Raw genomic sequence first — 27,661 nt, 5'->3', positions numbered from 1 at the left:
ATTTTCGAGGGAGGCAGCCCAGCAGACACTTTAATGTGACTGCTATAGTCTGGAGTGGTACTCATTACATTGCAACAAAAATTTTGAAGAAATCAATGGTTCTCCATCATTCCCTTTTCACACTGCTGCATTCCAAATGAAGCAGAATTAAAACATATCAAAATTATTTCCGATCAACCTTGCTTCCTCATGGTTACACAGATGCCTGGCAAACTTTGATTCCTACCCACCCGACAATCTATACGGCCAAAATATCTGCAGCTGTCAGTGCACATGAAGCACAAATTAAGAAAAGGATTTGCATCTACAACTGACTTGTAAACATTGAAAATAAATACTGAATCCCAAAATGCTCAGTATTTCAAGTCCCCATTAGGTCAAAGTCCACATGAATGACTACACTAGATGGTTTGCTTTCCAAATTTTCAGAGAAAATATGTAGGACACTCCAGTTACATCGGCTGGTGCATTTGAGGGGAGGTGGGAGGTTTCGCAGTTTAGCATTGTTGCAAGTTAGACCACCAAGGTCTGGATGTTGAGGGCCAATCAAATTTTCACTGAACATTTTAAAATGTTTTCTATGGATCAAAGGCTGAAATGTGTCATTGATTTAATTACTGGCAATGGCCTCGGAGGGAATAAAGCTGTTTCTTTAATGTGATTTTTATCGTCTCGAATGGTGACATAATCTTTCAAGAGCTACTATATTCACAGCAATTTCTTTTCATGGTATGTATTATGAATGAAGCACAGAAGGATGAAACTTACTTTGAAATGTCTGCAGTCGCTTTTGGTGAACTTGGTTCTTCATCTTTCTCAGAGTTTGGGCTGTCAAAGGTTTTAGACCTGCAATTCATTAAGACCATAAGACCATAAGACAGAGGAGCAGAAATTAGGCCATTCGGCCCATTGAGTCAGTTCTGCCATTCAGTCAGGATGATAAGTTCCTCAATACCATTCTTCTGCTTTCTCCCCATAACCCTTAATCCCCTTGATAATCTGTCTCAGTTTTAAATGTACTCAATGACCTGGCCCCTACAGCCTTCTGTGGCAGTGAATTTCACAGATTCAACACTCTCTGGCTGAAGAAGTTTCTCCAAATCTCCAATTGAAAAGATCTCCTCTTTATTCTAAAAGTGGGCCCTCGGGTCCTAGTCTCTCCTACCAATGAAAGCATCTTCCCAACATCCACTCTGTCCAGGCCATTCAGTATTCTAAAAGTTTCAATTAGATCACCCCTCATCCATCTAATCTCCAATGAGTATAGTCTCAGAGTCCTCAAACGTTCCTCATATTTTAAGCTTTCCATTCCCTGGACCATTCTCATGAACCTCCTCTGAACCCGTTCCAGGGACAGTGCATACACAACCTCAGTGACAATCAGCATTAACAGTTGGGCTGAGAAGGATGCTGATCTGCCATCCCTTTCACTGGACCAGCAGCTGTCAAAACTGATCCAAACCGTCAACTGGTGAGTAACGCCGGCAGCAATCTCTGTATTGGTCACCGCTGGAATCGGCCAAGGCCTCCAGGTTTCAGATCCAGCAGAAGGCCTGCAGCATGAACCACAAGCTTCCATCTAAAATTTCTTTTTACAACACTAAGAACAGAGCAAATATTAGAACAACAGCCAACTGTTTCTTTAATGTAAAAACAAACAAACTATGGACACCGGCAATCTGAAAGAAAGGCAGATGTTTCTGGAGAAACTCTACAGGTTTTGCAGCATCTGCAGACAGAAAACAGAGTTCAAGTGAAGCCAGGTGACACTTCTTCAGAGGTGTGAAGTTCTGAACACGGGAACCTTAACTCAAAGCGCCCACTCTGCTTTCTCTCCACAGATGCTGCTAAGTTTCGGGAGATAGCCTTTATGTAATGCTCCTGAAAATGTCAGACCTCCAGCAGCTGCCCTTCATATTTTTGTATTCCGATTAAAGCATCATTTCCTCACATATTGGATCAATACTTACTTTCTGATCTCAGCAACTGTCTTTGGAGGAATTGGATTTTCAAGCTCCTCACAGCTCAGAATGTTATCATTGTTCCCGATGCTGAAATTAGTTGTGAAGAATGTCATTTTAAATAAATACTTGCACCCAGTAATTCTTAGCTCATCGGCAGTTTCCTTTGTATTCCTTGTACTCTGAATAAAGCAAAACCTTAACCACTTATTGTATTCAAACTTGCTCTTTCATGACAGATTTTAAGAGTGCAAGGTTTCCCATCTACCTCGTAGTTTGCACTTTCAGGTGATCTGCAAATGGTCCTAAAAGTGTTATCAAGTAAATTTGAGCAAACATCCACATCCACAAGAAAATTATCTCCATACACCTGAAAGACATTGAGTCGGCATTTTGTGCCATTGACAGCTAATTTTCTAACAACGGGTCAAGACGCAACTACAGAATATGGTCATTGGTCTCCCCGAAACCCCCAACGGTAGTTTGCAAGATAAGACCATGAGACTGGAGTGTGGAAGTAAAGAGAGAGAGAGAGAGAGGGAGAAGGATGCAACAAATCCATTTCTTCAACATTTTATATTTGTTGCAAAGTCTAAAAATATCTCAAACAAAGAGCTCCAGGCCCAAATATAGAAAGGCAACCAACTTTCCAGTGAAGAACTTCAGATAGCGTCTCTACATTCAGGGCTGAATGTCCCAAGTCAACTGGCCTTGGCCTGAGACATGAAATTCTTGGCAAAGTGGAGGGGAGTTCAGGAGGAAAGCTGAACTCTCTTCTGCACCATTATACTGTATTGTCAGAGGTGGGCAAAGTAGGTGGTTTAATGACTCACTGGGCATGAATCACGTCACCAGCTGACAGCCACTTGTGTCTGTCTGTCTCTCTGGTAAATATTAGAGTTCCTCAACTCCCGCAGTGGACATTGGCCTGCAAATCTCTTTTCTATAAGCTCGGCAATGACAATTGTAAAGATTGCAGCTCTGCCCCTATTTCGTCCTTTTGTCAACTGTTTTTATGAAAAAAGATCACCCTCCAGATTTAGTGTGTTCATGGACAGCAGCAGGTTTTTCTTCAAAACCTTCACAGGAGATTTGAAAGACACCACAGGCAGACTGAGGGTAGGGGATGAGGTAGGAACCTCAATTCTTCGACATGTGGTATCCTTAATTCAGAGCTCAGCTATCTAAATGTTTGGCGACAAATGAAGATCTGAATAGTGAATGGATGAGCAATTTTTTTCACTGAACACTTTTGGATCTTTTCTGTTATTACAGCTTTTCTTTTTAAACAAACAAAATCTGTGTAGATTTTTGATACAATCAAGCAACTTTGATAATGTGACTGCTGCTGTCTAGTGTTTGCTGCATTGCTGTGGGAGGAAGGCCCTCCACAGATCTTACAGGAAGTGCCAGCAGGTTTTTTAACATTGTTGTATTTTGGATGAAACTTAATTAAGTCACACATTAGACTAAAGCTTACTTTGTGTTCACTGAATCGATTACTGGAATCTCTTCTGCCTCTGAGGTGTCAAAGCTTCCATATCTGCAATTGGTCAGACTGCACAAACTAAGTGATTTTAAACAAGCTTGAATCTACAATTTGCATTCAGCCACTGAAAAACATCTGAAGGTTCGGGATTTCGGCATTTGAAGCCTTGATTACCGAGTTTGTTAAAACATTACACTGAAACTCCAATTTGGCATTTTACAGCATACCTGCCACATCCCATACAACAGAGAAGAGTAAAACATTCAATGTGGTTCTGTCTCATCTGATCGTAACTTCAAATCTACATTCCTGCCGATCTGAGTGACCTTTCACTCCCTTGCTCTCAACAAGTATCTATTTATCTTTCCATTTACAGTATTACAGCGCTCTGCTTTTACCATCTTTTCAGGAAGAAAACTTAAAAGAATACCCACATTTTGAGATATTTAAAAAACCACTGTTTTAAGTTGACAACCACTGAATTTCAGACACTCGCCCTTCATTCTAGTCTCTTCTGTAAGAGGAAACACCGTCTGCATATCTACCCTGTACAAATGCTCAGGTTTTTTTCTTTCAATCACATTGCGCCTTCCGCCCTAAACACCGACTGATGCAAGCCTTGTCTGTACAAATTTTCCTTGTGAGGCAAGTCACTTAGGCTCGGTATTATTCTGGTAAACCTGTTCTGAACTGCCTCTCATATATTTATTTCCATCCTTAAATAAGGCTGACCACCACAAAGAAAAACATTCAAGATATGGGCTCACCAGTGATCCCTAATTTTGTGTTTAAGTTCCTTCATGATAAAATGAAAACATTTATTTGCTTTCCTAATTACTTAATGTATCTGTACATAAGCAATTTGTGATTCATGCACGAGGATACCCAGAATCCACTGTATCTCAGAGCTATGCAATCTCCTTCAACAAAAAAAAACTGCTATGCTTCCTGCCAAAATGGACTTCAAATTTACCCATGTACAACTGTCTTTGTCAGATCTTTGACGACTTGCTCAACCTCTCTTTCTCTGCAGTATTCCAATGTCCTCTGAGGTTAATTTTTAATGCATTTTTGTCTCTTCAGCACATCTGTCAGCCATAAATTCATTCCTTCCTAAGTCATCGACTGTTCGTCAATACTTCGAAAACTTGGCCAGAAACAGATTATTAAAATTATATTGGAATTATGTGATCCGAACAATTTTGAGCTCCAGTTAATTCTCTGTCTCAAATAAACACCTAAGTAAATGAGAACACGCATGCAAAAAGGGATGAATTCCTTGGATCTAATTACAGAAGACCAAAATAACTGTAGCATCTAGTCAGCCTGTTTCTCCCTTTCACTATGGATATAGGAAAATCTTGAAATGTAGGATGTGTGTAAGGTGAATGGATACTATTAGCATCCATTGAATTATGATGATCTTTTAGCTGAATTCAAATGGTTGACTCAAACACGAATCTTAAACACAACATCTGTCCAATTAGTAAAATGGATTTGAACTTTCGAATGGCATGGAAGCCATTTTGTTGTTGACTTTTTAAAACCTCGCAAGGATCTCCCTGCAAATGGAAACATTCACCAAAAGACAATAGACAAGTCAGTGATCTAAGCAGCCAATGTAATAAACAGTTACACTGTGAAAGGAGGAGATAGTAAATATAACAGATGATTGTCTTAACCAGAACGATCTCAGAGCTTAATGAGAACCAACCTCCTCAAATTTCAACAAACCACATTTTGCTGAGATTCCTTCGTTTTACAAATTTTTCGCTTGACCTTTAAAAGAATACCATCATCTAAGATGACTACAGGCACAATACAAAAGCAAATAAGAAAGTAATAACCTGTGAAGAATCTTTATGCACTATTGAACCTCTGAGAGATAATGTGAGACACATGAGTGAGCTGTCATGTTTAAAATTCGAGGGCAAGTATAGGTCATCTTTTTCTTTAAAACTCAAAAGCTTATTGCTGGAATTATTCTGCTGGAACATTTATTTACTTGGGCAAAGAAAGAGAATATTTTGGCCACAGGAAAAAAGAGAAACCCAAATTCCCTTTTGAAAGGACCAGCTGGATCATTTCTGCAATCCATTGGGTTCATGAAAGCCAGCTCATTAGCTTACTGCTTTGAAGAAAAATCTAATCACCTCTGGTTATTTGCTGATCTTCTCAAATTTTATAAGCATAGCACATTTGTGAAACTTTTCATCCCCGGGGTGTCCCTATAATGTCAGAGGCACATCAATTGAAGGTCAGCAGTGGTGAGAATCGCTTTGTCTCTGAACTGAGTTTTGATCAGTTACCCCAAAAAACCATTTGTGAATTGCATAAACTGTTAAATACTCACCGACATTCAGAAAACTAATGTATTAAAAAAAACTGAGGTGACAAGAGAAACCATCACTGATGTCATTTGAAAAATATGCAACCCATTATGGCAGAATTGCGGTACTCCTGCATATTTCAGTGGTAAACAGACATTCATTTGACCAACATTTCAGTTTTGCAAAAAGGCTCCTCATACTGCATTCAGCTTCCAAACTTTTATTGTTATGCCCAACACAGACTTACAGAAATTGATAGATTTTGTTCAATTAAAATAGCACTCTTCCATTCACTACATGCAGAAACTTAGACATCCCAAACATTGTTTCAGGAAGCTCCAAACTACATAAAAAGCATTGAAGGAAGTCAATGTTACATTTTATCCTTAATCTCAAGGTCTAGTCATTGTCCTAACACATTCACCGCACTTATTAAACTTTGTGTTGTACTGGGTCAAAATCACTTCATTATTGCGAAAAATTAATCAAAAATACTTTGCCACCTGTCTCTGTATTATGTTTTGTGAGTATGTTTTATTCACTTTTGTCCCAAACCACTAGCGGGGCGCTTAATCATGATTTGTGCCACCATTTGGGATCAAGGATATTGGAAGGGGATAGGGGCACAGAACAGGAGAACTGAAGGACTGCTTTGCCTTGTTGTAAACAAACAAGTTCATCACAGGATGTTGTCAAGGATTCCTGCAGGAAATAGGAGAGCCCAAAATAGTCACAAGTTCATCTTTGAGAAAAGAAAATCTAATGTAAATGTCGGGGAAGCAGAATGAACGTCACACACTGGATTTCCACATCTCTTTTCTTTTCATTTTGAAAATTAGAACATGTGTGTATTGCCCGTGAAATCATTCTGACTGCATTAATATGGCACAATATTTTGTGGGTCCTTTAAATCTCTTATGCATGCAAATCCACATTTAGCAAGAGATGACTGAATGCTGCAAGGCACCTGAAAATGTTTGCCAGTCTCCTTTCCTTCTACACTTCCCTTCTGAAGTACCTATATTTCACTCTGTACACATTGGGGTCATCAATAATCCTCATCATTTGTACCATGTGCCACTCTCTCCTGCTTGTGGGAACACTCTGAGATTGTCACTAAACAACCTCCTGCTGTAAGACAGACTGCTGTTTCATTGCAGTTTTGCCTAAACTTGTGTTGAAATTTACTTGCTGCAAACGCCTTCTTGCTCCTTTTGAAGTTGGACCTCCTCCAAATCAAAATTATTCTGGATTGTTCCTTCTTCTCTTCTGGAGCCAAAATAAATATCTTATGATATGGTGCTTCCTGAAATGATCCATGCCTGATATTTGATCGATAGTGTGTGTGTATGTGTGTGCACAATAATTATAGAAGTGGTAGTGCAGGTTGAAGATATCATCAGGATTCTGAACTTTAAAAATTGGAGCATTGTATGAAAAACAAATATGTTCTGACAAATCATTATAAAAAAAACTCCTGATATGCCCTCAACTCTGGTATTTACCAACCACACTTCAGGAAGGGATTTGACAGGGTGCACAAAACATTCCCAAAAAATATTACCAGAGATGACAAACTAGACAGCCCTGTGGAGAGCCTGAAGAAGCACAGGCTGCTCTTGGAGAAGACTAAGAAGTGATTTTAAAAGTGTTCAAAATCATAAGGGATTTGGTTGGAATGGATAAGAACAATCGGTGCCTTGTGACAGAAGGCTTAAGGAGAAACGGACACTGATTTAAGATGATCAGCAAAAAGAACCAATGGTGACAAGGAATTTTTTTTTTCAATAGCCTATTCAGGAACTGGAAAGCTCTGCCGAATAGTGTGGTGGATGCAGCTTCAATTGCGGTCTTCAAAAGTGAACTACAATTTTCGAAAGGAGAGGTTTCGCAGTATTACACAGTAAAAGGACTTAGGAGTGAACGTAGGCAAGTCCCTCTTTGAGAGCTGGTACAAACATCAAATCATTGTCTCTGGGCTATTACCATTTGATGGCTGTATAACATTGCACAAACTGCTAGCTCCCCAGCTATATCCTACCGCTTTGTCATATTCTGAATAATGATTCACTTTGTCATGCATGCAATTAAACTTACTCAGCAATTATTTCGCTGGATCCTGAAGAAACACAACTTCCATTTTCCTCACCATTTGCACTGTCAACATTTCCAGAACTGCAATTGATCGAAGAGAACAAATTAAGTCATTTAGAACAGGCAAACACGTCCAGAATTAAATCCAACCCAATTCAACAACAAAAAATCACAGTGTTGAGAGAGGGATCCTTTTGACTTCCACAGGATGCCCACAGGCCTTCATACTGAGGCAGTGCTGGGGTGTGGGTTGGAAGAGACAGAGCAGGGCAATAAGGAGAGAAAACCATTTCTTCAGTATTTCACCCTTGTTGAAAGCCGTTCCTGCGCTGTGCAAGAACTTGATACTGAAAGACAAGCAAAATTCAGTCTACCATTGAAAAGCTTTGAATGCTTTATGCTAATTCAACATTATCCCATCTCTTAAAATAAGCCAAACATTGCAGAAGCAGTGAAGCAGTTGCTTCATGTGATTGCTGTTGTCTGGATTGGTGCTCACTGCACTGCCAGTTGGGGTATCTTCCTGAGGCAACCCTGACATAATCCTACAGCAAATCCCAACAGTTTCCTTTCACAGTATTAGATCCCAAATACTGAACAACAGGTTTAATCTGTCATCACATCAAATTTACTTGTCAATTACTCCTTCAGTTTCTGACAAACTTAGGTTTCCACCCACTACACAGTGTGACATGTCAACATTTTCACAGCTGCAACTGGTCACAAAACACCAAATAAATCATTTTACTTGTGCACATGATCACATTTTTAATTTCTGGCACTCTTATCTTATTTTGGCTGTGAGGGGGAGCCAGTGGGTAGATGAGGAGTAAAGAGGTCAAATAAAGAACCTCTACACTGGGACAGACAATAAACATCCCAAAAGAGAGGATTTAAGTTTAACTTCCTCATCTCTGGCAAAGAAACTCAAGCTCTTTACAGACTATTGACAATTCAACCCTCACAAGCACAGCTTGTAACTCATAGTTTGATTCGGAGCACTGATGTAGGAATTTGTCATTGCTCAAATTCACTGAAGCTTAAGGTCAGATTAGTCACCAGTGGCTGTTTTGCTGAAAAAAAATCATTTTTCTTTCCTGCTCTTTTAACAGTTCTGAGTTTCCTTAAAGACCTGGACAGAATAAACTCAGGATTAATTCCAGGTCTCTGCCTGACTCCATGGATACACATGGCAAATGGCCAACTTAGATAATTCAAAATGCAAATTATTCAATGGCAATATTGTATGGGAGAAATACCAAGGCTCGGACACGGGGAGCAGGTCACATTCTTAATTGATAACATATTTCTTCAAATGTCACAGACGTTTGAAGGACACTTCAATGAACTTGGAGGAAGTTTGTGGGGAGGGTGCAGCTGAAGCAGGAAGGAGGAACACAGAGAAGTGCTGAGGTGGGGTAGAGGAGATTAACCCATTGCTTTAGTATTTTTACCAGAGCCACATTGTCCAGAAATATAACCTCAATATTGATCTGAAAACAATTTCCCATCTAAGTGTTTTGGATGCTTCAATGGTGATGCTATCATTTCAGGTAAATATCTCTACCATGAATTTTCTAGGAAAGCAGTCCAGCAGACACTTTAATGTAACTGCCATAGTCTGGAGTGGCATTCATTACATTGCACAAAAAGTTTTGAAATCAATGATACTCCATCATTCCCTTTTCACACTGCTGCATTCCAAATTGCAGAATTAAAACACATCAAAAGTACTTCTGATCAAACTTGCTTCCTCATGGTTACACAGATGCCTGGCAAACTTTGATTCCCACCCACCCGACAATCTATACGGCCAAAATATCTGCAGCTGCAAGTGCTCATGAAGCACAAATTAAGGAAAGGATTTGCATCTACAAATGACTTGTAAACATTGAAAATAAATTTTGAATCCCAAAATGCTCTGTATTTCAAGTCCTCATTTGGTCAAAGTCCAGATGAATGACTACACTAGATGGTTTGCTTTCCAAATTTTCAGAGAAAATATGTAGGACACTCCAGTTACATCGGCTTGTGCATTTGAGGGGAGGTGGGAGGTTTCGCAGTTTAGCATTGTTGCAAGTTAGACCACCAAGGTCTGGATGTTGAGGGCCAATCAAATTTTCACTGAACATTTTTGAATGTTTTCTATCGATCAAAGGCTGAAATGTGTCATTGATTTAATTACTGGCAATGGCCTCGGAGGGATTAAAGCTGTTTCTTTAATGTGATTTTTATTGTCTCGAACGGCGATATAATCTTTCAAGAGCTACTATATTCACAGCAATTTCTTTTCATGTTATGTATTATGAATGAAGCACAGAAGGATGAAACTTACTTTGAAATTGTTGCTGTCTCTTTTGGTGAACTTGGTTCTTCATCTTTCTCAGAGTTTGGGCTGTCAAAGGTTTTAGACCTGCAATTATTTAAGACCACAAAACCGTAAGACATAGGTGCAGAAATTAGGCCATTCGGCCCATTGAGTCTGTTCTGCCATTTCGTCATGGCTGATAAGTTCCTCAACCCCATTCTCCTGCTCTCTCCCCATAGCCCTTGATCCCCTTGATAATCAGGCACCTATCTGTCTCAGTTTTAAATTTCCTGGCCTCCACAGCATTCTGTGGCAGTGAATTTCACAGACTTAAAACTCTCTGGCTGAAGAAGTTTCTGCAAATCTCCAATTTAAAAGGTCTTGTCTTCATTCTAAGGCTGTGCCCTCGGGGCCTCGTCTCTCCTACCGATGGAAGCATCTTCCCAACAACCATTCTGTCGAGGCCATTCAGTGTTCTGAAAGTTTCAATTAGATCACCCCTCATCCTTCTAAACCCCAAATGAGTAGAGTCTCAGAGTCATCAACCGTTCCTCATATTTTAAGGTTTCAATTCCCTGGACCATTCTCGTGAACCTCCTCTGAACACGTTCCAGGGACAGTACATCCTTCCTGAGATATGGGCCCAAGTCTGCACGCAGTACTCCAAGTACGGCCAGACCAGAGCCTTATAAAGCCTCAGAGGTACAGCCCTGTTTTTAGATTCATATCTTTTCACAATAAATGCCAACATTGCATTTGCCTTCCTGACTATATAAGGCAAAAACTAAAGACATTTTAAAAAAACACTTGCACCCAGAAGTGGCTTCATCACAAAAGAACCAATGAAATATTTAGTGTCAAATCCATAAGACCATAAGATATAGGGGCAGAATTAGCTCATTCGACCTCCTCAGTCTGCTTTGCCATTCAATTCTGGCTGTGATGTTTCTGAAGCCCAATCGCCAGCCTTCTTCTGAAACCCTTGATCCCCTTATTAATCAAGAACCCATCTCTCTCTCTATCTTAAACAGTCCGAATGACGTCGGCTTCCTGCAATGTTTTCCTCAGATTAACCACTCCCTGTCTGAAGAAATTCTTTCTTACCTTAGTTCTAAAGGTTGGCCTCTTCACTCCGCGACTGTGCCCGCATGTCCTAATCTCTCCTCCTAGTGGAAACATCTTCTCTGTTCCATGTACAATCCTTCCAGGCCTCTCAGTATTCTGTAAGTGCCAATAAAATTCCCTCCCATCCTTCTAAACTCCATCCTAAACTGAACCAAAACCCTCAACCACTCTTCAGATGACAAGCCCTCTCAAGTTGTCAAGTCCTATTCAACTGGATTTGTTAAACAGGCAACATTTCTGATGTATGTAACTACAATAGATCGAGATTTGTTTTTCCCTTCCAAGCTCTAACAGGTGGTTTGCAAGTGACAGGAGTTGAGTCTGGAAGAGGAGCTGGGGGAGTTGCAAGGAAGAAGGGATTTCAACTTTCACACAAGTTCTCAAAGCACAATGGTCTGGATTTTTTTGGGCGATGCGGGGAGGTGGGACATGTAATAACACTGCAAACAGAGTTAGAGAGTCAAGTTTTTCAATATATTTACTGGCAGTGCACAGTCCAATGTTTGGAAAAGAAATATTCCATTAAAGACTGTGTGTTAATGCATGGCCAATCATTCGCTGACAATTAAATTGGAGGTGGGAGGATTAGGAAAATGGCAGGGAGGGAGTTTACCACCTACACATTGCAAAGCTATGTGACATGGGCCAGTTCTCTTTTTCACCTGGGCTCTCCCTGACATCTAAGGACTGCCTCCCTCACTTTCCTGATGGCGCCCACTTACACAACCTCAGTGACAATCAGCATTAACAGTAGGGCTGAGAAAGGTGCTGATCTGCCATCCCTTTCACTGGACTAGCAGCTGTCAAAACTGAGCCAAACCGTCAACTGGTGAGTAACCCGGCAATGATCTCTTTGTTGGTCACCGCTGGAATCGGCCAAGGCCTCCAGGTTGCAGTTCCAGCAGAAGGCCTGCAGCATGAACCACAATCTTCCATCTAAAATTTCTTTTTACAACACTAAGAACAGAGCAAATATTAGAACAACAGCCAACTGTTTCTTTAATGTAAAAGAACAAACTACAGAAGCCGACAAGCTGAAAGAAAAGCAGGCATTGCTGGAGAAACTCAACAGGTTTTGCAGCATCTACAGACAGAAAACAGAGTTCAAGTTGAGCCAAGCGACACGTCTTCAGAGATGCGAAGTTCTGAACATGGGAACCTCAACTCAAAATGCCCACTCTGCTTTCTCACCACAGATGCTGCTAAGTTTCAGGAGAAAGTCTCTAAATAATGTTCCTGAAAATGGCGGCCTCCAGAGGTTGCCCTTCACATAGTTGTATTCTGATTAAAGCATCATTTCCTCACACATTGGATCAATACTTACTTTCTGATCTCAGCAACTGTCTCTAGAGGAATTGGATTTTCAAGCTCCTCACAGCTCGGAATGTTAGCATTGTTTCCGCTGCTGAAATTAGTTGTGAAGAATGTCATTTTAAACAAACACTTGTACCCAGTAATTCTTAGCTCATCGGTAGTTTCCTTTGTATTCCTTGTGCTCTGAATAAAGCAAACCTTAACCACATATTGTATTCAAATTTACTCTTTCATGACAGATTTTAGAGAGCATGGTTTCCCATCTACCTTGTAGTTTGCACCGTCAGGTGATCTGCAAATGGTCCGAAAAGTGTTATCAAGTAAATTTGAGGAAACATCCACATCCACAAGAAAATTATCTCCATACACCTGAAAGACATTGAGTCGGCATTTCGTGCCATTGAGAGCTAATTTTCTAACAACGGGTCAAGACGCAACTACAGAATATGGTGATTGGTCTCCCCAAAACCCTGAACAATAGTTTACAGGATAAGACCGTGAGACTGGAGTGTGGTTGTAAAGACAGAGAGAGGGACAGAAGGATGTAACAGATTCATATATTCAACATTTTATATTTGTTGCAAAGTCTAAAAATATCTCAAACAAAGAGCTCCTGGCCCAAATATAGAAGGGCAACCAACTTTCCAATGAAGAACTTCAGATACTGTCTGTACATACAGGGCTGAATGTCCCAAGTCAACTGGCCTTGGCCTGAGACATGACATTCTTGGCAAAGTGGAGGGGAGTTCAGGAGGAAAGCTGAACTCTCTTCTGCACCATTATACTGTATTGTCAGTGGTGGGCAAAGTAGCCGGCTTAACGACGCACTGGGCATGAATTAAGTCACCAGCTGAGAGCTGCACATGTCTGTCTCTCTGGCAAATATTGGAGCTCCTCAACTCCTACAGTGGACATTGGCCTGCAGATCTCCTTTGTATAAGCTCAGCAATACCAACCGTAATGACAGCAAAGAAAAGATTGCAGCTCTGCCTCTATTTCATTCTTGGTCAACTGTTTTTATAAAATAGATCACCCTCCAGATGTACTGCGAGTAGGTTTTTCTTCAAAACCTTCACAGGAGATTTGAAAGACACCACAGGCAGACTGAGGGGAGGGGAGAAGGTGGGAACCTCAATTCTTCATGTTGTATCCTTAATTCAGAGCTCAGCTATCTAAATGTTTGGCGACAAATGGAGATCTGAATAGTGAATGGATGAGCAATTTTTCACTGAACACTTTTGGATCTTTTCTGTTGATACAACTTTTCTTTTTAAACAAACAAAATCTGTGTAGATTTTTGATACAATCAAGCAACTTTGTTAATGTGACTGCTGCTGTCTCGTGTTTGCTGCATTGCTGTGGGAGGAAGGCCCTCCATAGATCTTACAGGAAGTGCCAGCAGGTTTTTTAACATTGTTGTATTTTGGATGAAACTTAATTAAGTCACACATAAGATTAAATCTTACTTTGTGCTCACTGAATCGATTACTGGAATCTCTTCTGCCTCTGAGGTGTCAAAGCTTCCATATCTGCAATTGGTCAGACAGCACAAACTAAGTGATTTTAAACAAGCTTGAATCTACAATTTGCATTCAGCCACTGAAAAACATCTGAAGGTTCAGGATTTCGGCATTTGAAGCCTTGATTACCGAGTTTGTTAATACTTTGCATTGAAACTCCAATTTGGCATTTTACAGCATACCTGCCACTTCCCATACAAGGAGGGAAGAGTAAAGCATTCAATGTGGTTCTGTCTCATCTGATCGTAACTTCAAATCTACATTCCTGCCTCTCCTAATGACCTTTCACCTCCTCTCCCTCAACAAGTATCTGTTTATCTTTGCATTTACAATATTCCAGAGCTCTGCTCTGCATTTAATTGCTTTCCAAATTACTTAACATGTCTGTACACGATCATTTTGTGATTCATGCACGAGGATACCCAGATTCCACTGTATCTCAGAGCAATGCAATCTCCCTCAATAAAAACAAAACTGCTATTCTTTCTGCCAAAATGGACTTCAAATTTACCATATACAACTCTATTTGTCAGATCGTTGACGACTTGCTAAACCTATATTTCTCTGCAGTATTCCGAAGTCCTCTAAGGTTAATTTTTTAGCGCATCTTTGTCACGTCACCAAATCTGTCAGTCACAAATTCATTCCTTCAGAAGTCATGGACTGATCGTCAACACTTGGAAAACTTGGGCAGGAACAGATTTTTAAAATTATAGTCATACTATACGATCCTAACCATTTTGAACTCAAGTTAATTCTCTGTCTCAAATAAAAACCTCAGTAAATGAGAACACTTAAGTAAAAAGAGATGAATTCCCTGGATCTAATTACAGAACACCAAAATAACTGTAGCATCTAGTCAGACTGTTTCTCCCTTTCACCACGGATAAAGGAAAATTTTGAAATGTAGGGTGCGTGTAAGGTGAACGGATGCTATAAACATCCGTTGAATTATGATGATCTTTTAGCCGAATTAAAATGGTTGACTCAAACACTAATCTTAAACACAAAATCTGTCCAATTGGTAAAATGGGTTTGAAATTTGAATGGCATGGAAGCCATTTTGTTGTTGACTTTTTAAAAACTCCAAGAATCTCCCTGCAGATGGAGACTTTCACCAAAAGACAATGGACAAGTTAGAGATCAAAGCAGCCAAAGTAATAAACAGCTACATTGTGAAAGGAGGAGACAGTAAATATAACAGATGACTGTCTTAACCACAGCTACCTTAGAGTTTAATGAGAACCAAACTCCTCAAATTTCAACAAACCACAGTTTGCTGAGATTCCTTGGTTTTACGAAATTTTCGTTTTACCTTTCAAAGAATACCATCATCTAAGAATGACCACCGGCCTAACACAAAAGCAAATAAGAAAGTAATAACCTGCGAAGAATCGTTGTCCACTATCTCACCTCTGAGAGATAACATGAGACACATGAGTGAGCTGTGATGTTTCAAATTCTACGGCAAGAATGGGTCACCCTTTTTTAAAAACTCAGAAGCTTATTGCTGGAATTATTCTGCTGGAACATTTATTTAGTTGGGCAAAGAAAGAGAATATTTTGGCAACAGGCAAAAAGAGAAACCCAAATTCACTTTTGAAAGGTCCAGCTGGATCGATTTCTGCAACCCATTGGGTTCATGAAAGCCAGCTCATTAGCTTACTGCTTTGAAGAAAAATCTAATCATCTCTGGTTATTTGCTGATTTTCTCAAATTTTATAACCATAGCACATTTGGGAAACTTCTCCTACCCAGGGATATCCCTCTAATGTCAGAGGTACATCAATTGAAGGTCAGCAGTGGTGAGAATCGCTTTGTACCCGAACTGAGCTTTGATAAGTTACCCCAAAACATCATTTGTGAAGTACATAAACTGTTCAATGCTCACCCAACGTGCAAAAAACTAATGTATAAAAACTGAGGTGACGAGAGAAACCATCACTGATGTCATTTGAAAAACATTTCACCCATTATTACAGAATTGCGGTATTCCTGCATATTTCAGTTGGAAGCAGACATTCATTTGACCAACATTTTAGTTTTGCAATGAAGGTTCCTCACCCTGGACTCAGCTTCCAAACTTTGATTGTTATGCCCAACACAGACTTACAGACAATTGATCAGAGATAATGGGAACTGCAGATGCTGGAGAATCGAATTAACAAAGTGTGGAGCTGGATGAACACAGCAGGCCAAGCAGCATCTTTGGAGCACAAAAGCTGGCTCTAGGCCTGACACGTCAGCGTGTGTGCTCCTAAGATGCTGCAGAGCCTGCTGTGTTCATCCAGCTCCACACTTTGTTATTACAGACAATTGATAGGCTTCTTTCAATTAAAGTAACATTTTTCCATTCACTACATGCAGAAACTTAAACATTCCAAACATAGTTGTAGGAAGCGCCAAACTACATAAAAAGCATTGAAGGAAGTCAACGTCACTGTTTATCTTTAATACCAAGGTCTAGACATTGTCCTAATACATTCACCACACTTTTTAATCGTTGTATTGTACTGGTTCTCGATCGCTTCATTATTGCGAAAAAATAATCAAAAATACATTGGCACCTGTCTCAGCATTATGTTTTGTGAGTATGTTTTATTCACTTCTGTCCCAAATCACTAGCCGGGTGCTTAAACATGATTTGTGCCACCATTTGGGATCAGGGATATTGGAAAGCGATGGGGGCACAAAACAGGAGAGCTGAAGGACTGCTTTGCCTTGTTGTAAACAAACAAGCTCATCAGTCCCACTGCAGTCTCTCTTTATGAAGGACTTCAAGTCTAATTACTTTTAATCAAGTTATTCAAACTTATTATGGCACATGACATAGGAGATAGAATTTGAATCTGGACCTTTTGGGCAGAAGGTGTAGGATAAAACCATCTGTGTGGAGGATAAAATCCTCCAGAATACTTTAAAAAATGTGGACTTTTCTGATGAAACTGGATGAAAGTTAAAGCCCAAATTTGCAGAGCTTAACGTCCGAGGGATTTGGGTGCAGGTAAGTTCATGTCTTCAATGAACAAAAAATCGTCTCCCTGACTGAGGGTTGGATGGAGATTCTCAGTTTCCTGAGAGTTGTTTCCATATGGCTAGTTTCAGCGATTCATTGCCAGAAGGATTAATAACAAAAATTACTCGAAAGAACATACTTTTCGATCATTACCATTAAACAAAGGAGATGCTCATTAGATTTATGCTCACTTGTCCAGGAGGATGTACAACACACTTTCAGCAGTGGTATATGCTTGGTATGTCGAAAAGAATGTGCAGATGTAGAAACGCTCCTTGTTCATGAGAGCGATTACAAAATTTTCGACGAGTCTTTTTGAGGTCTCAGAGTTAAGAATTTGAACGTTGGAGGTATCGACAGTGAGATGTGATGGAAGCTCATCTCCTGATGCCTACAGAGAGTACGAATTTAAAAAGTAAATGTGATGCAGGAACAACGTTTATTTGTACAGATCTCTGACATGGTAGAAACATTTCAAAATGCTTCACATTTACATAATCATTTAAAAATCACTCCAAGATTCATGAAGCTAAAACTAGGACAGGCCACCAAAAGCTTGGTCAGAAAGATTGGTTTTGAGGACAAAGAGGAGATGTTTTGGAAGAGTGTCGCAGAACTGGGTAGCTGAACACACCAATGACAGAATAAAGAAGATCAAGCATGCAGGGAAAATCAAAGTGGCCAGAATTAGAAGTGCAAAGATATGAGCATTGAAGGGCTGGAGGGGAATACCATTGATGAGGAGATACAATATGTTCAATCCAATGATAAAGCAGCTGGTCACTTCATGTATTACTTGAACCATTCAAAGAAAATACAAAGTTAAAGTCAAAACATCACAGAAACATGGCCAGCTAGATTCATATAAAACAGAAATTTGAGCCTTGGAGTTATTTTGTATCGATCTCAAGAATATTAAACCATCATTTTAAGTAAATAAACATTTAATATTAAATCCCTTCAGCTGACCACCCACTATTTCTCAATTTCTACTTCAATCCAGTCATCAGATGGGCCAGCAAGTTTCCACAACAGAGTAAATGTGGAATTATGTACAGCAACTTCTGTCTACAGCTCGAGGCCACAGCAAGCTACCGGAAATTAGACAGTCTGGCTTCAATCCTGTTTGAATTCTCTGCTAACAATATCACTGACTTCACATTTCTGAACAATATTGTTTTTAGGAATCTAATTACTCTTGAAAGCAAGCTTACATAACTGGTAGGAAAACAGAGAGGTGTAAAATGTTTGCTGACTTGGCGGAAAATAGAAGGAGGGAGAAACTGAAGAAAAAGGAAACCTCTGTTTTTTTTTGTTCCACAACTCATGCCATGCAAGGTTTCTTCCAATGTGCTGCCTAAGGGTTATCATACTTGATGCTGTGGAGTGTGCAAAAGAAATTAAGAACTCTCACAAAGAACTTCATAGTTCAAATCGCATCAAGCACCCCTATATCAAATTCAGTTTCCTTCATGTCAGCAGATGAATATACCTTTGGGATTGGGCAGGGGTCAGGGTGGAGCATGTCAGCAAAGGAGGGAATTGGAGCACTCTTTAAGGAGCCTGATTTGAAATTTGAAATCCAATGTGAACCTCTCAACTTTGCCAGAGTAGCTGGCCGGTTCAGTCAGAATGATGAATTGTCTGTAATCACAGGAAATGTATTTCCAAGACTTGTTCCAAGTAATAGAAAATTGTACAAAATGTGTTTCAATTAAATGAAGTTGTCGTTTTAAGAACTTTACCCCACACAAGTATAAAAAAGCATGACTGAAGAAAAGCATAACCTTCAAACAAAGATAACAAAGTGTGGATAATAAAATGTGAGGCTGGATGAACACAGCAGGCCAAGCAGCATCTTAGGAGCACAAGATGCTGCTTGGCCTGCTGTGTTCATCCAGCCTCACATTTTACTATCTTGGAATTCTCCAGCATCTGCAGTTCCCATTATCTCTAACAAAGTGTGGAGCTGGGTGAACACAGGAGGCCATGCAGCATCTTAGGAGCACAAAAGCTGATGTTTCGGGCCTAGACCCTCCATCAGAAAAAGGGGAGGGGGAGAGGGTTCTGAAATAAATGGGGAGAGAGGGGGAGGCAGATCGAAGATGGATAGAGGAGAAGTTCGGTGGGGAGGAGACAGACAAGTTTCGAGGCAGGAATGGAGCCAGTAAAGGTGAGTGTAGGTGGGGAGGTGGGGGGGATAGGTCAGGCTGGGGAGGTCGGATAGGTCAAGGGGGCGGGATGAGGTTAGACAGAAGGAAATGGGTGTGTGGCTTGGGGTGGGAGGAGGGGATAGGTGAGAGGAAGAACAGATTAGGGAAGCGGGGACGAGTTGGGCTGGTATTGGGATGCGGTAGGGGAAGGGGAGATTTTGAAGCTCAAATTGTTTATGTGTCACCATATTTTGATCCAGTAAGACAAATAACATTAAAAATAAATTGATGTTTTATGACCATGCTGACAATCTCAGCAAGAGAAATTACGTAATGTCCATGTTTAAATATTACAAGAGCAAAACTATTGAATGGTTGCAATACGTTACTAAAATAAAGGCTACCAGCTGTCAATACATTGCTTTCACCATTTTTAATGGTGAAATCTCTGTTCCTTCCTCTCTCACCCTACTTCTCATTCCTTCCATCTGTTCTGTTGTTGTGGTACCAGGCTATCAGCTCCCCTACTCAAATTTACTTCATAATCATTCTTCCCGCTCCTTTCCTTCCCATTCATCGCACGGTGTAACAGAAGAAAGGGCAGGATATCTATGGAAGGATGTGCCCTTCAGTGTTCTAAGTTTTCACAATGCCAGCAAAAAGGAAAAAAAAATAATCGAGCACAGTAAATCACAGTCCCTCAACGCACAGTTTTTGCGGCGATAATTCAAAACTGGTGCATTTTCACAGCATATTGAACATATGCAATTAGTAAGCAATCAACAGGCATGGAGGAAATCTCTCAAGCAGATATTAACATGTCAATAAAAGCAGGATGGAAGAGTTGAAGTTAATTATGCAGTGGAGAAAATCAACTGAAGTGTGCACATTCAGGTTTCAAATATTAAGTAGAGTTCCACATGAACATTGTTTTATTTACCTCTCGTAGTCAAAATGCCACAACACACTAGCTTGCCTGACAGATGACATGTTCTCTTCTTGTTTCAAATTCAGGAACTGGTTTGCAAATCTGGTTCAAATTTGGACTTTGTTAACTGAAGGTTGCCAGGCACAGCATGTGGCAGAGCAGTGGAATGTGGGCAGTGATTGAAACACCATCTAATGTCCACACTTAACTCCTATTAACACACTCCAGTTTGTGGCTATAAGTTAGTTCTAGTCATGATGATTGTCAAAAATTTACGAAAAACATGACAGTTATTTTCACCACCCCCACTACACGACATCAAGGGACACAATTCCTCTTCATGATTATGTCGTTGTTCTATGTTCATCATGAATGTAAATTGGGTGACTATTCTATCTCAGTCTTAAATTGAAAAGAAGAATTTGCACGTCGCTTACTTAATTAATACCAATTAGAAAAGTTGAACAGATCTCTATCCTAGTACACAGCATACTTTTGTTACTCCATTTGTCTTACAGTTTGCTTGCTGAATATCTCAGAACTTAAACGATATTTTCTGAATTCATAGGAATAAGGTCTCTTGAGCTTGCTCCATTGTATCACATCATGATGTGTTTCTCTCTTAACTCCATTTATCCACCATTTATCCATTTACCGTGAATACACTGGCATAACATAAATGGCAGTCTTGAAGTTCTGAATGAACCCAACAGACTCCAACTTCAGAAGCTCCAACGGACAACATTTTTGGAAAAACGTCTGTCGCCAGATTTCACACCCAACGGACATAGCTTGGATTTGAAAAGTGCAGCAATAGATATTTCCTGACATAAACAGTCAGTGATTATCACAAGAAAAACCCGCTTGTCTGTTTCAAAGTGACCCACCTTTCGAAAAAAAAAGTCACCATTATCACACCACATCATAGGGCTGTGCTCACATGAGTGAGAGAGAGAGACAGCTGGTGGTTGTTTAACCAGCATGTCAGGCACGGGGAGAAGTTGAGAAGGACAATCCCTCATGGTCAACACAAATGTTGTTTACTCTTTCAATATCATCTTGCTCTTCCTTAGAACAATTGAAACTTTAAAAGGCCAAGTGAGCAGACGAGAGCATCAGCCTTCAAATATTTCAGCTCCCTCAGAATGAAATGGGACAAACCTGTGACCAAATATATAAAACATCTTGCACATCGTGGAAGAACGTGCGAGTGAGTGAGTGTTGGATGGTATATTGGAATATGAAGAATAAGTAATCGGGGATTGGAATTTGTCATGTGTAAAAAACCAAGGATAGTACAAACCATTTTTATTCAGAGTAGTATGACGGAAATCTGACTGCTTCGGCAAGCTGACTGACCGGAAATAACAGTCAAATCTATAAGATAAATGAAAACATCATGACAGACAAAACAAAATTAAACATGTAAAGAGAAAGACTGCCATAAAAATTAAATACTAGACCAAAAAAGATAAAATGCTGACTTCAGTGTAGTTACATCTGTCCATGATCTGTTTGCTCTTCTGATATCACATTGCTCTTGCTTAGAAAACACAACTCTAAAATCCTAACTAAGCCAACACGGACGTCAGGTTTCAGACTTTTTAGGCCACTCAAAATAAAAATCAACAAAGCTTTCACATCAATATATAAATAAAAATCACTCTACACACCCTGGAAGCACTGTCTCAGAATCTAAAGGGAGTAACCCACAGTCGAGGCAAGGTAGGCTGCCTTCATGCAGGATAGGTTCACCAAGAGCAGTCTCTGGCATTAATACAGGGTAATGGGCACTGCCAGATGGACACCCGAGGCAGTCAGCTTCTCAGAGTCCACACCTCTGCAGTCCAGTGAGTGGGACTCAGTCAGCCCAGTGGGAGACTGAACCCAGTGTGGGGAGTGGGGAGAAAACAGCTGGGAAACTGTAGAGACATCAGTTAGATGTCGGGTCACCTATTGCTCAGTCTGTCAAGGTCGCTCAAGGGGGCTGCCACATCAGTCCTCATTGTGCTCAGTGATATTACACTGAGAACTGTCTGACTCCAGGGTCAGGGTGCTGTCATTGATGCAAGGCTGACAACTACTACTTTTCAGAGGTGTCAATGGACCGCTGCTGTTTTAATCTCGTCGGATATGGGAGGCACGGTGGCTCAGTGATTAGCACTGCAGCCTCACAGTGCCAGGAACCCGGGCTCGATTCCAGGCTCAGGCTGACTGTGTGGAGTTTGCATATTCTCCCCGTGTCTGCATGGGTTTCCCCTGGGTGCTCCCACAGTCCAAAGATGTGTAGGCTAGGTGGATCGGCCATGCTAATTTGCCCGTAGTGTTGAAGGGTGTGTGGGTGAAAGGAAGATGGGTCTGGGTGGGATGCTTCAAGGGGCGGTTTGGACTTGTTGGGCTGAAGGGCCTGTTTCCACACCGTAGGGAATCTAATCTAATTTAATATGTCACAGATGAGTATGAGCAAATGGAACAAAGGAGCAGGAATATTTCCAAGATAACAAAGTGTGGGGCTGGATGAACACAGCAGGCCAAGCTGCTGCAGTTCCCTGATAATAAAATGTGAGGCTGGATGAACACAGCAGGCCAAGCAGCATCTCAGGAGCACAAAAGCTGACGTTTCGGGCCTAGACCCTTCATCAGAGAGGGGGATGGGGGGAGGGAACTGGAATAAATAGGGAGAGAGGGGGAGGCGGACCGAAGATGGAGAGCAAAGAAGATAGGTGGAGAGGGTGTAGGTGGGGAGGTAGGGAGGGGATAGGTCAGTCCAGGGAAGACGGACAGGTCAAGGAGGTGGGATGAGGTTAGTAGGTAGCTGGGGGTGCGGCTGGGGGTGGGAGGAAGGGATGGGTGAGAGGAAGAACCGGTTAGGGAGGCAGAGACAGGTTGGACTGGTTTTGGGATGCAGTGGGTGGGGGGGAAGAGCTGGGCTGGTTGTGTGGTGCAGTGGGGGGAGGGGATGAACTGGGCTGGTTTAGGGATGCAGTGAATTTGGCTTTTACTTTTATGGTGTTTTCATTTGTCTTTTAGGTTTGATGATACTTCACCTTTCTCATTCCTCAGACTCCAACCCACTTTGATTCTGAAAGGTATGAGTTATCATTAATTTTTCACAAAGCACAAGCTTCAATCCAGTTCCTTGTCTCCCTGTGTTCAGTCAGGCATCGACTCACTTATTCCAGACCTCACATGGAAATTTGCCTTTCGAGACAATGGGAACTGCAGATGCTGGAGAATCCAAGATAACAAAGTGTGGAGCTGGATGAACACAGCAGGGAACTGCAGCAGAGATAATGGGAACTGCAGATGCTGGAGATTCCAAGATAATAAAATGTGAGGCTGGATGAACACAGCAGGCCAAGCAACAAACAACTGCACCTCCCAGTCGCAAACCATTTCCACTCCCCCTCCCATTCTCTTGATGACATGTCCATCATGGGCCTCCTGCACTGCCACAATGATGCCACCCGAAGGTTGCAGGAACAGCAACTCATATTCCGCCTGGGAACCCTGCAGCCATATGGTATCAATGTGGACTTCACCAGTTTCAAAATCTCCCCTTCCCCCACTGCATCCCTAAACCAGCCCAGTTCATCCCCTCCCCCCACTGCACCACACAACCAGCCCAGCTCTTCCCCCCCACCCACTGCATCCCAAAACCAGTCCAACCTGTCTCTGCCTCCCTAACCGGTTCTTCCTCTCACCCATCCCTTCCTCCCACCCCCAGCCGCACCCCCAGCTACCTACTAACCTCATCCCACCTCCTTGACCTGTCCGTCTTCCCTGGACTGACCTATCCCCTCCCTACCTCCCCACCTACACCCTCTCCACCTATCTTCTTTGCTCTCCATCTTCGGTCCGCCTCCCCCTCTCTCCCTATTTATTCCAGTTCCCTCCCCCCATCCCCCTCTCTGATGAAGGGTCTAGGCCCGAAACGTCAGCTTTTGTGCTCCTGAGATGCTGCTTGGCCTGCTGTGTTCATCCAGCCTCACATTTTATTATCTTGGAATCTCCAGCATCTGCAGTTCCCATTATCTCTGCTGCAGTTCCCTGCTGTGTTCATCCAGCTCCACACTTTGTTATCTTGGATTCTCCAGCATCTGCAGTTCCCATTGTTTCGAAAGGCAAATTTCCATGTGAGGTCTGGAATAAGTGAGTCGATGCCTGACTGAACACAGGGAGACAAGGAACTGGATTGAAGCTTGTGCTTTGTGAAAAATTAATGATAACTCATACCTTTCAGAATCAAAGTGGGTTGGAGTCTGAGGAATGAGAAAGGTGAAGTATCGTCAAACCTAAAAGACAAATGAAAACACCATAAAAGTAAAAGCCAAATTCAACATGAAAAGAGAAAGAGTACGATCACACTTAAATACTAGACCAAAAAATATCAACTGCTGACTTCAGCCTCATTATATATGTCAAATATTCATTTGCGCCTTCACTGTCTACTTGGTCTTCCTTCAACAATTTAACATTTTAACTTGTCAACTGAGCAGCCAGGACATCACCCTTCAGATACTTCAGTTCAAAATGAAACTCAACGAAGCTTTGCTCTAATTCAACTCCTTGAACATCGGGAATGATTTCCCAAAGGGCCTTTTTCATCCAAATACTATTTTTTGGCTGCTGTAATGTAGGAAAGGCACTGGTTAATGTGCAGAAAGCACGTTTTCATGAATAACAATTGGTAATGACTAGTTTCTCCATTGAAACAACATTCACTGAGGGATAAATCGTAGATGATTTATACGGGAGAATTCCATTCTTGTTTTTTTTGCGAATTGTTGTGATAATGGGATCTTGTGGTCATCCGAGATGAACATTTTCCCTGCTAATATCACCTTCAGCAAAGACCAGAAGAAACATTTTGCTCCATCAAAGAGTGGACACAAAAATGTGGCCAATATAATTTTGGTTTTGGCAAGTACTGGAACCATTGTGACCCACAACATACACGCATCAATTCAATCGGGTTACCCCACATTCACATCATTTTTCCAGTTTTCCCGTCTTTGAAATTCGTACTAAAATCTAATTTCTTTACAAATAGTGTCCAGTATATATTGAATTCAAATTACCTCAAAACTCTTCTCACAACCAAGAGTGATACCACGAAGGTATTGCTCCTTTCCCTCCGCTTCAATTCGTGTTAGTTCTAATTACACTGATGAGGGAGAGAAAAGAAATAAGCGATTCGCACTTGAAACTGCAGAGCTACAAGTCTGCAATGTTCACCTCACGTTGTCTCAACATGAAGTGAAGACACACAGCAGTTACTGTTTATTCTTGTTTGTGTTTATGACATCACAGGCAAACCATTGTGATGTCACTGGGCTTATTCTTTTTTAAAAGAAAACCTTCCTGAGAAAGAACACAAAACCTGTTCGAGCAGTTACCTGCTGTTTTCCACTTCATCTCCGTGTACGCGGTTGTCATGTGGGGAGGGCTTGTTTGTAAACGTGGGCATCATGTCATGGATGCAGTTTCCCATCTTCACCATCTTCCCTGAACAGCCTTCCTGGTATATTGCCCATGGAGGTGAAGGCACCAGGAGGCCTGCCCACATGTGACCAATCCGTCTATTAATTTATTTGGTGGCCAGACTGGCTGGTCAGCTGTCAAGAGGAAGGATGGTCTCATCTGTCCTGAAAGTCCATTAAAAACATCCTGGAGGTTAATTCAATGTTTACATTGACCTTCGAATCCTTTGCACTCCTCTCATCACAGTCACAACAACACTTACTGTTATGTCCTGCATGTTCACCAACTCTCTATTCATGCTCATACATTACCTTCAGTTCCAGAGCCCTTCCCTTATCTATTAGCCACCAGTGTGACACCCTACAAAGTGCCTCTTGGGAATCCAAGTGCTATGCAGCTGTTGGTTTCCTCTTTGCGACCTCACTTGTTTGACTATCAAAAAGGAATGAAATTGTCAAACATGCCTGGCCCCAGGGTGACCTTGAACTTACCTGCAACTGCCCTGTCTCCATCATGGAAAGTCTTCTTCTGGATTGACCACGTTGATTTAATCAGATGATACGATTTTTGTTTTAAAAGCATTGCTAAAACATACTTAATGAAGAGACATTATTAAGCACTTTCCCAACTGATTGAAATCATGTTAACTGGCTTTATTCCTTATTTTTGCTCCTCCTTCTTTCTTACATAGCAGTGTTACAACTGCTAATTTCTACTGAACTCAGACTTTTCCAGAATCCAGGATGTTTTGGAAAACCAGAAACCAAAATATCTGCGATGTCTGAAGCTGGGCTCCAGGGGTATTCAGTTTCTTGGAAGGACTGACAAGAAGGAGGAGGTAGGTCAGCTTTGCTGGTTACGGAATAAAATTAATATGGTAATGACAATGGATATTAGTTCTGGTGAAATGGAGTCTGGGTACAGTTTAGAAACATCAAGGGACAGAAATTGACAGTGGTCGATGTATATACACCCCAGTCAACTCGCGTGGTACTTTTAGCAGAAGGCACTAAAAAGGAAATTGAAGACACCAGCAGAAAGGGAGAGCTCTACTACGATGAAAGGTCACTGACTTCAAGAGTCAGGTGACTTCAGTTGGCATAAAGATTGGGCAAAGCAAATCAGTTATCATTGCATACAGGAGGAATTCCTGACGTACTTTTTAAATTCATTCACGGGATGAGGGCATCACTGGCCAGGGTAACATTTATTACACATTCCTAAATGTCCAGAGAGCAGTTAAGAGTCAACCACATTGCTGTGGGTCAGGAGTTACATGTAAGCAAGAATGGCAGTTTACTTCCCTTAAAGGACAACAGATTCATGCTCATCATTAGACGCTTAATTCCAGGTTTGTATTGAATTCAAATTCTGCCGTCTGCTGCAACTGGATTCAAACACAAGTCCCCAACATAGTATCTGGGTCTCTGGATTAAGTGTCCAGTGATAACAACCTCAGGCCATTGTCTCCCCAATGAAGTGTGTGCTGTGCGGGTTTCTGGGTCAACACTTTGAGGAACCAACAAGCAAAACTGAAGTTTGAGGTGGGAAGACTGTGCTCATGCCCCCTCGGGGAAGTGAACCTCATTTTCACCCACAGAAGGAAACTAACAAGGACACCTTCCACCGAGAGTGCCAGAGGCTTTCGGAGAGAGCAACCCCCAGAAAGCAGAACGTCACTCACTTGGCTCTACTGTCCCATTCCAGACTCCAAAACTAGAACCTATTTACAGCAACAAATGGAAGTATTTGATGGATGCCCTGGGTTTGTGCTCCTCCCCCATTGCTCACCTACAGTTTTCCTGCTTCACCTTGTACTTCCAGCCAAACATCACTGATGTCAGCTGCTTCCTGCCATTCCAAATGCTCCTCCTCAAGTGGAAGGACAAACAGCAATGTGGAAATTCAAACACATTTCCGACCTGTGGAGGAAATGATA

The 27,661-nt window shown here is 41.3% G+C and overlaps 1 protein-coding gene across 1 annotated transcript in view; it reads right to left on the bottom strand.

Moving 5' to 3' along the window:
• LOC132207592 (ral guanine nucleotide dissociation stimulator-like 1) overlaps positions 1-27,661 on the bottom strand; it is a 61,781-nt gene that overhangs the window by 27,955 nt on the left and 6,165 nt on the right. The window contains exons 2-11 of the mRNA XM_059643547.1: positions 25,638-27,644; positions 25,320-25,405; positions 24,475-24,533; positions 21,542-21,615; positions 17,349-17,548; positions 10,210-14,150; positions 7,878-7,955; positions 3,442-3,504; positions 1,971-2,051; positions 769-846 (exon numbers count right to left, since the gene is read on the bottom strand). Coding sequence (XP_059499530.1) covers positions 769-846; positions 1,971-2,051; positions 3,442-3,504; positions 7,878-7,955; positions 10,210-10,400 — 491 coding nt within the window. The 5' untranslated portion in view covers positions 10,401-14,150; positions 17,349-17,548; positions 21,542-21,615; ... (1 more) ...; positions 25,320-25,405; positions 25,638-27,644. The remainder of the gene's footprint in view (positions 1-768; positions 847-1,970; positions 2,052-3,441; positions 3,505-7,877; positions 7,956-10,209; positions 14,151-17,348; positions 17,549-21,541; positions 21,616-24,474; positions 24,534-25,319; positions 25,406-25,637; positions 27,645-27,661) is intronic.

Source organism: Stegostoma tigrinum, unplaced genomic scaffold, assembly GCF_030684315.1.
Source record: "Stegostoma tigrinum isolate sSteTig4 unplaced genomic scaffold, sSteTig4.hap1 scaffold_109, whole genome shotgun sequence".
NCBI classification, from domain to species: Eukaryota; Metazoa; Chordata; class Chondrichthyes; order Orectolobiformes; family Stegostomatidae; genus Stegostoma; species Stegostoma tigrinum.
The sequence above is the reverse complement of the archived record's forward strand: the minus strand, read 5'-3'. Positions and strand labels throughout refer to the sequence as shown.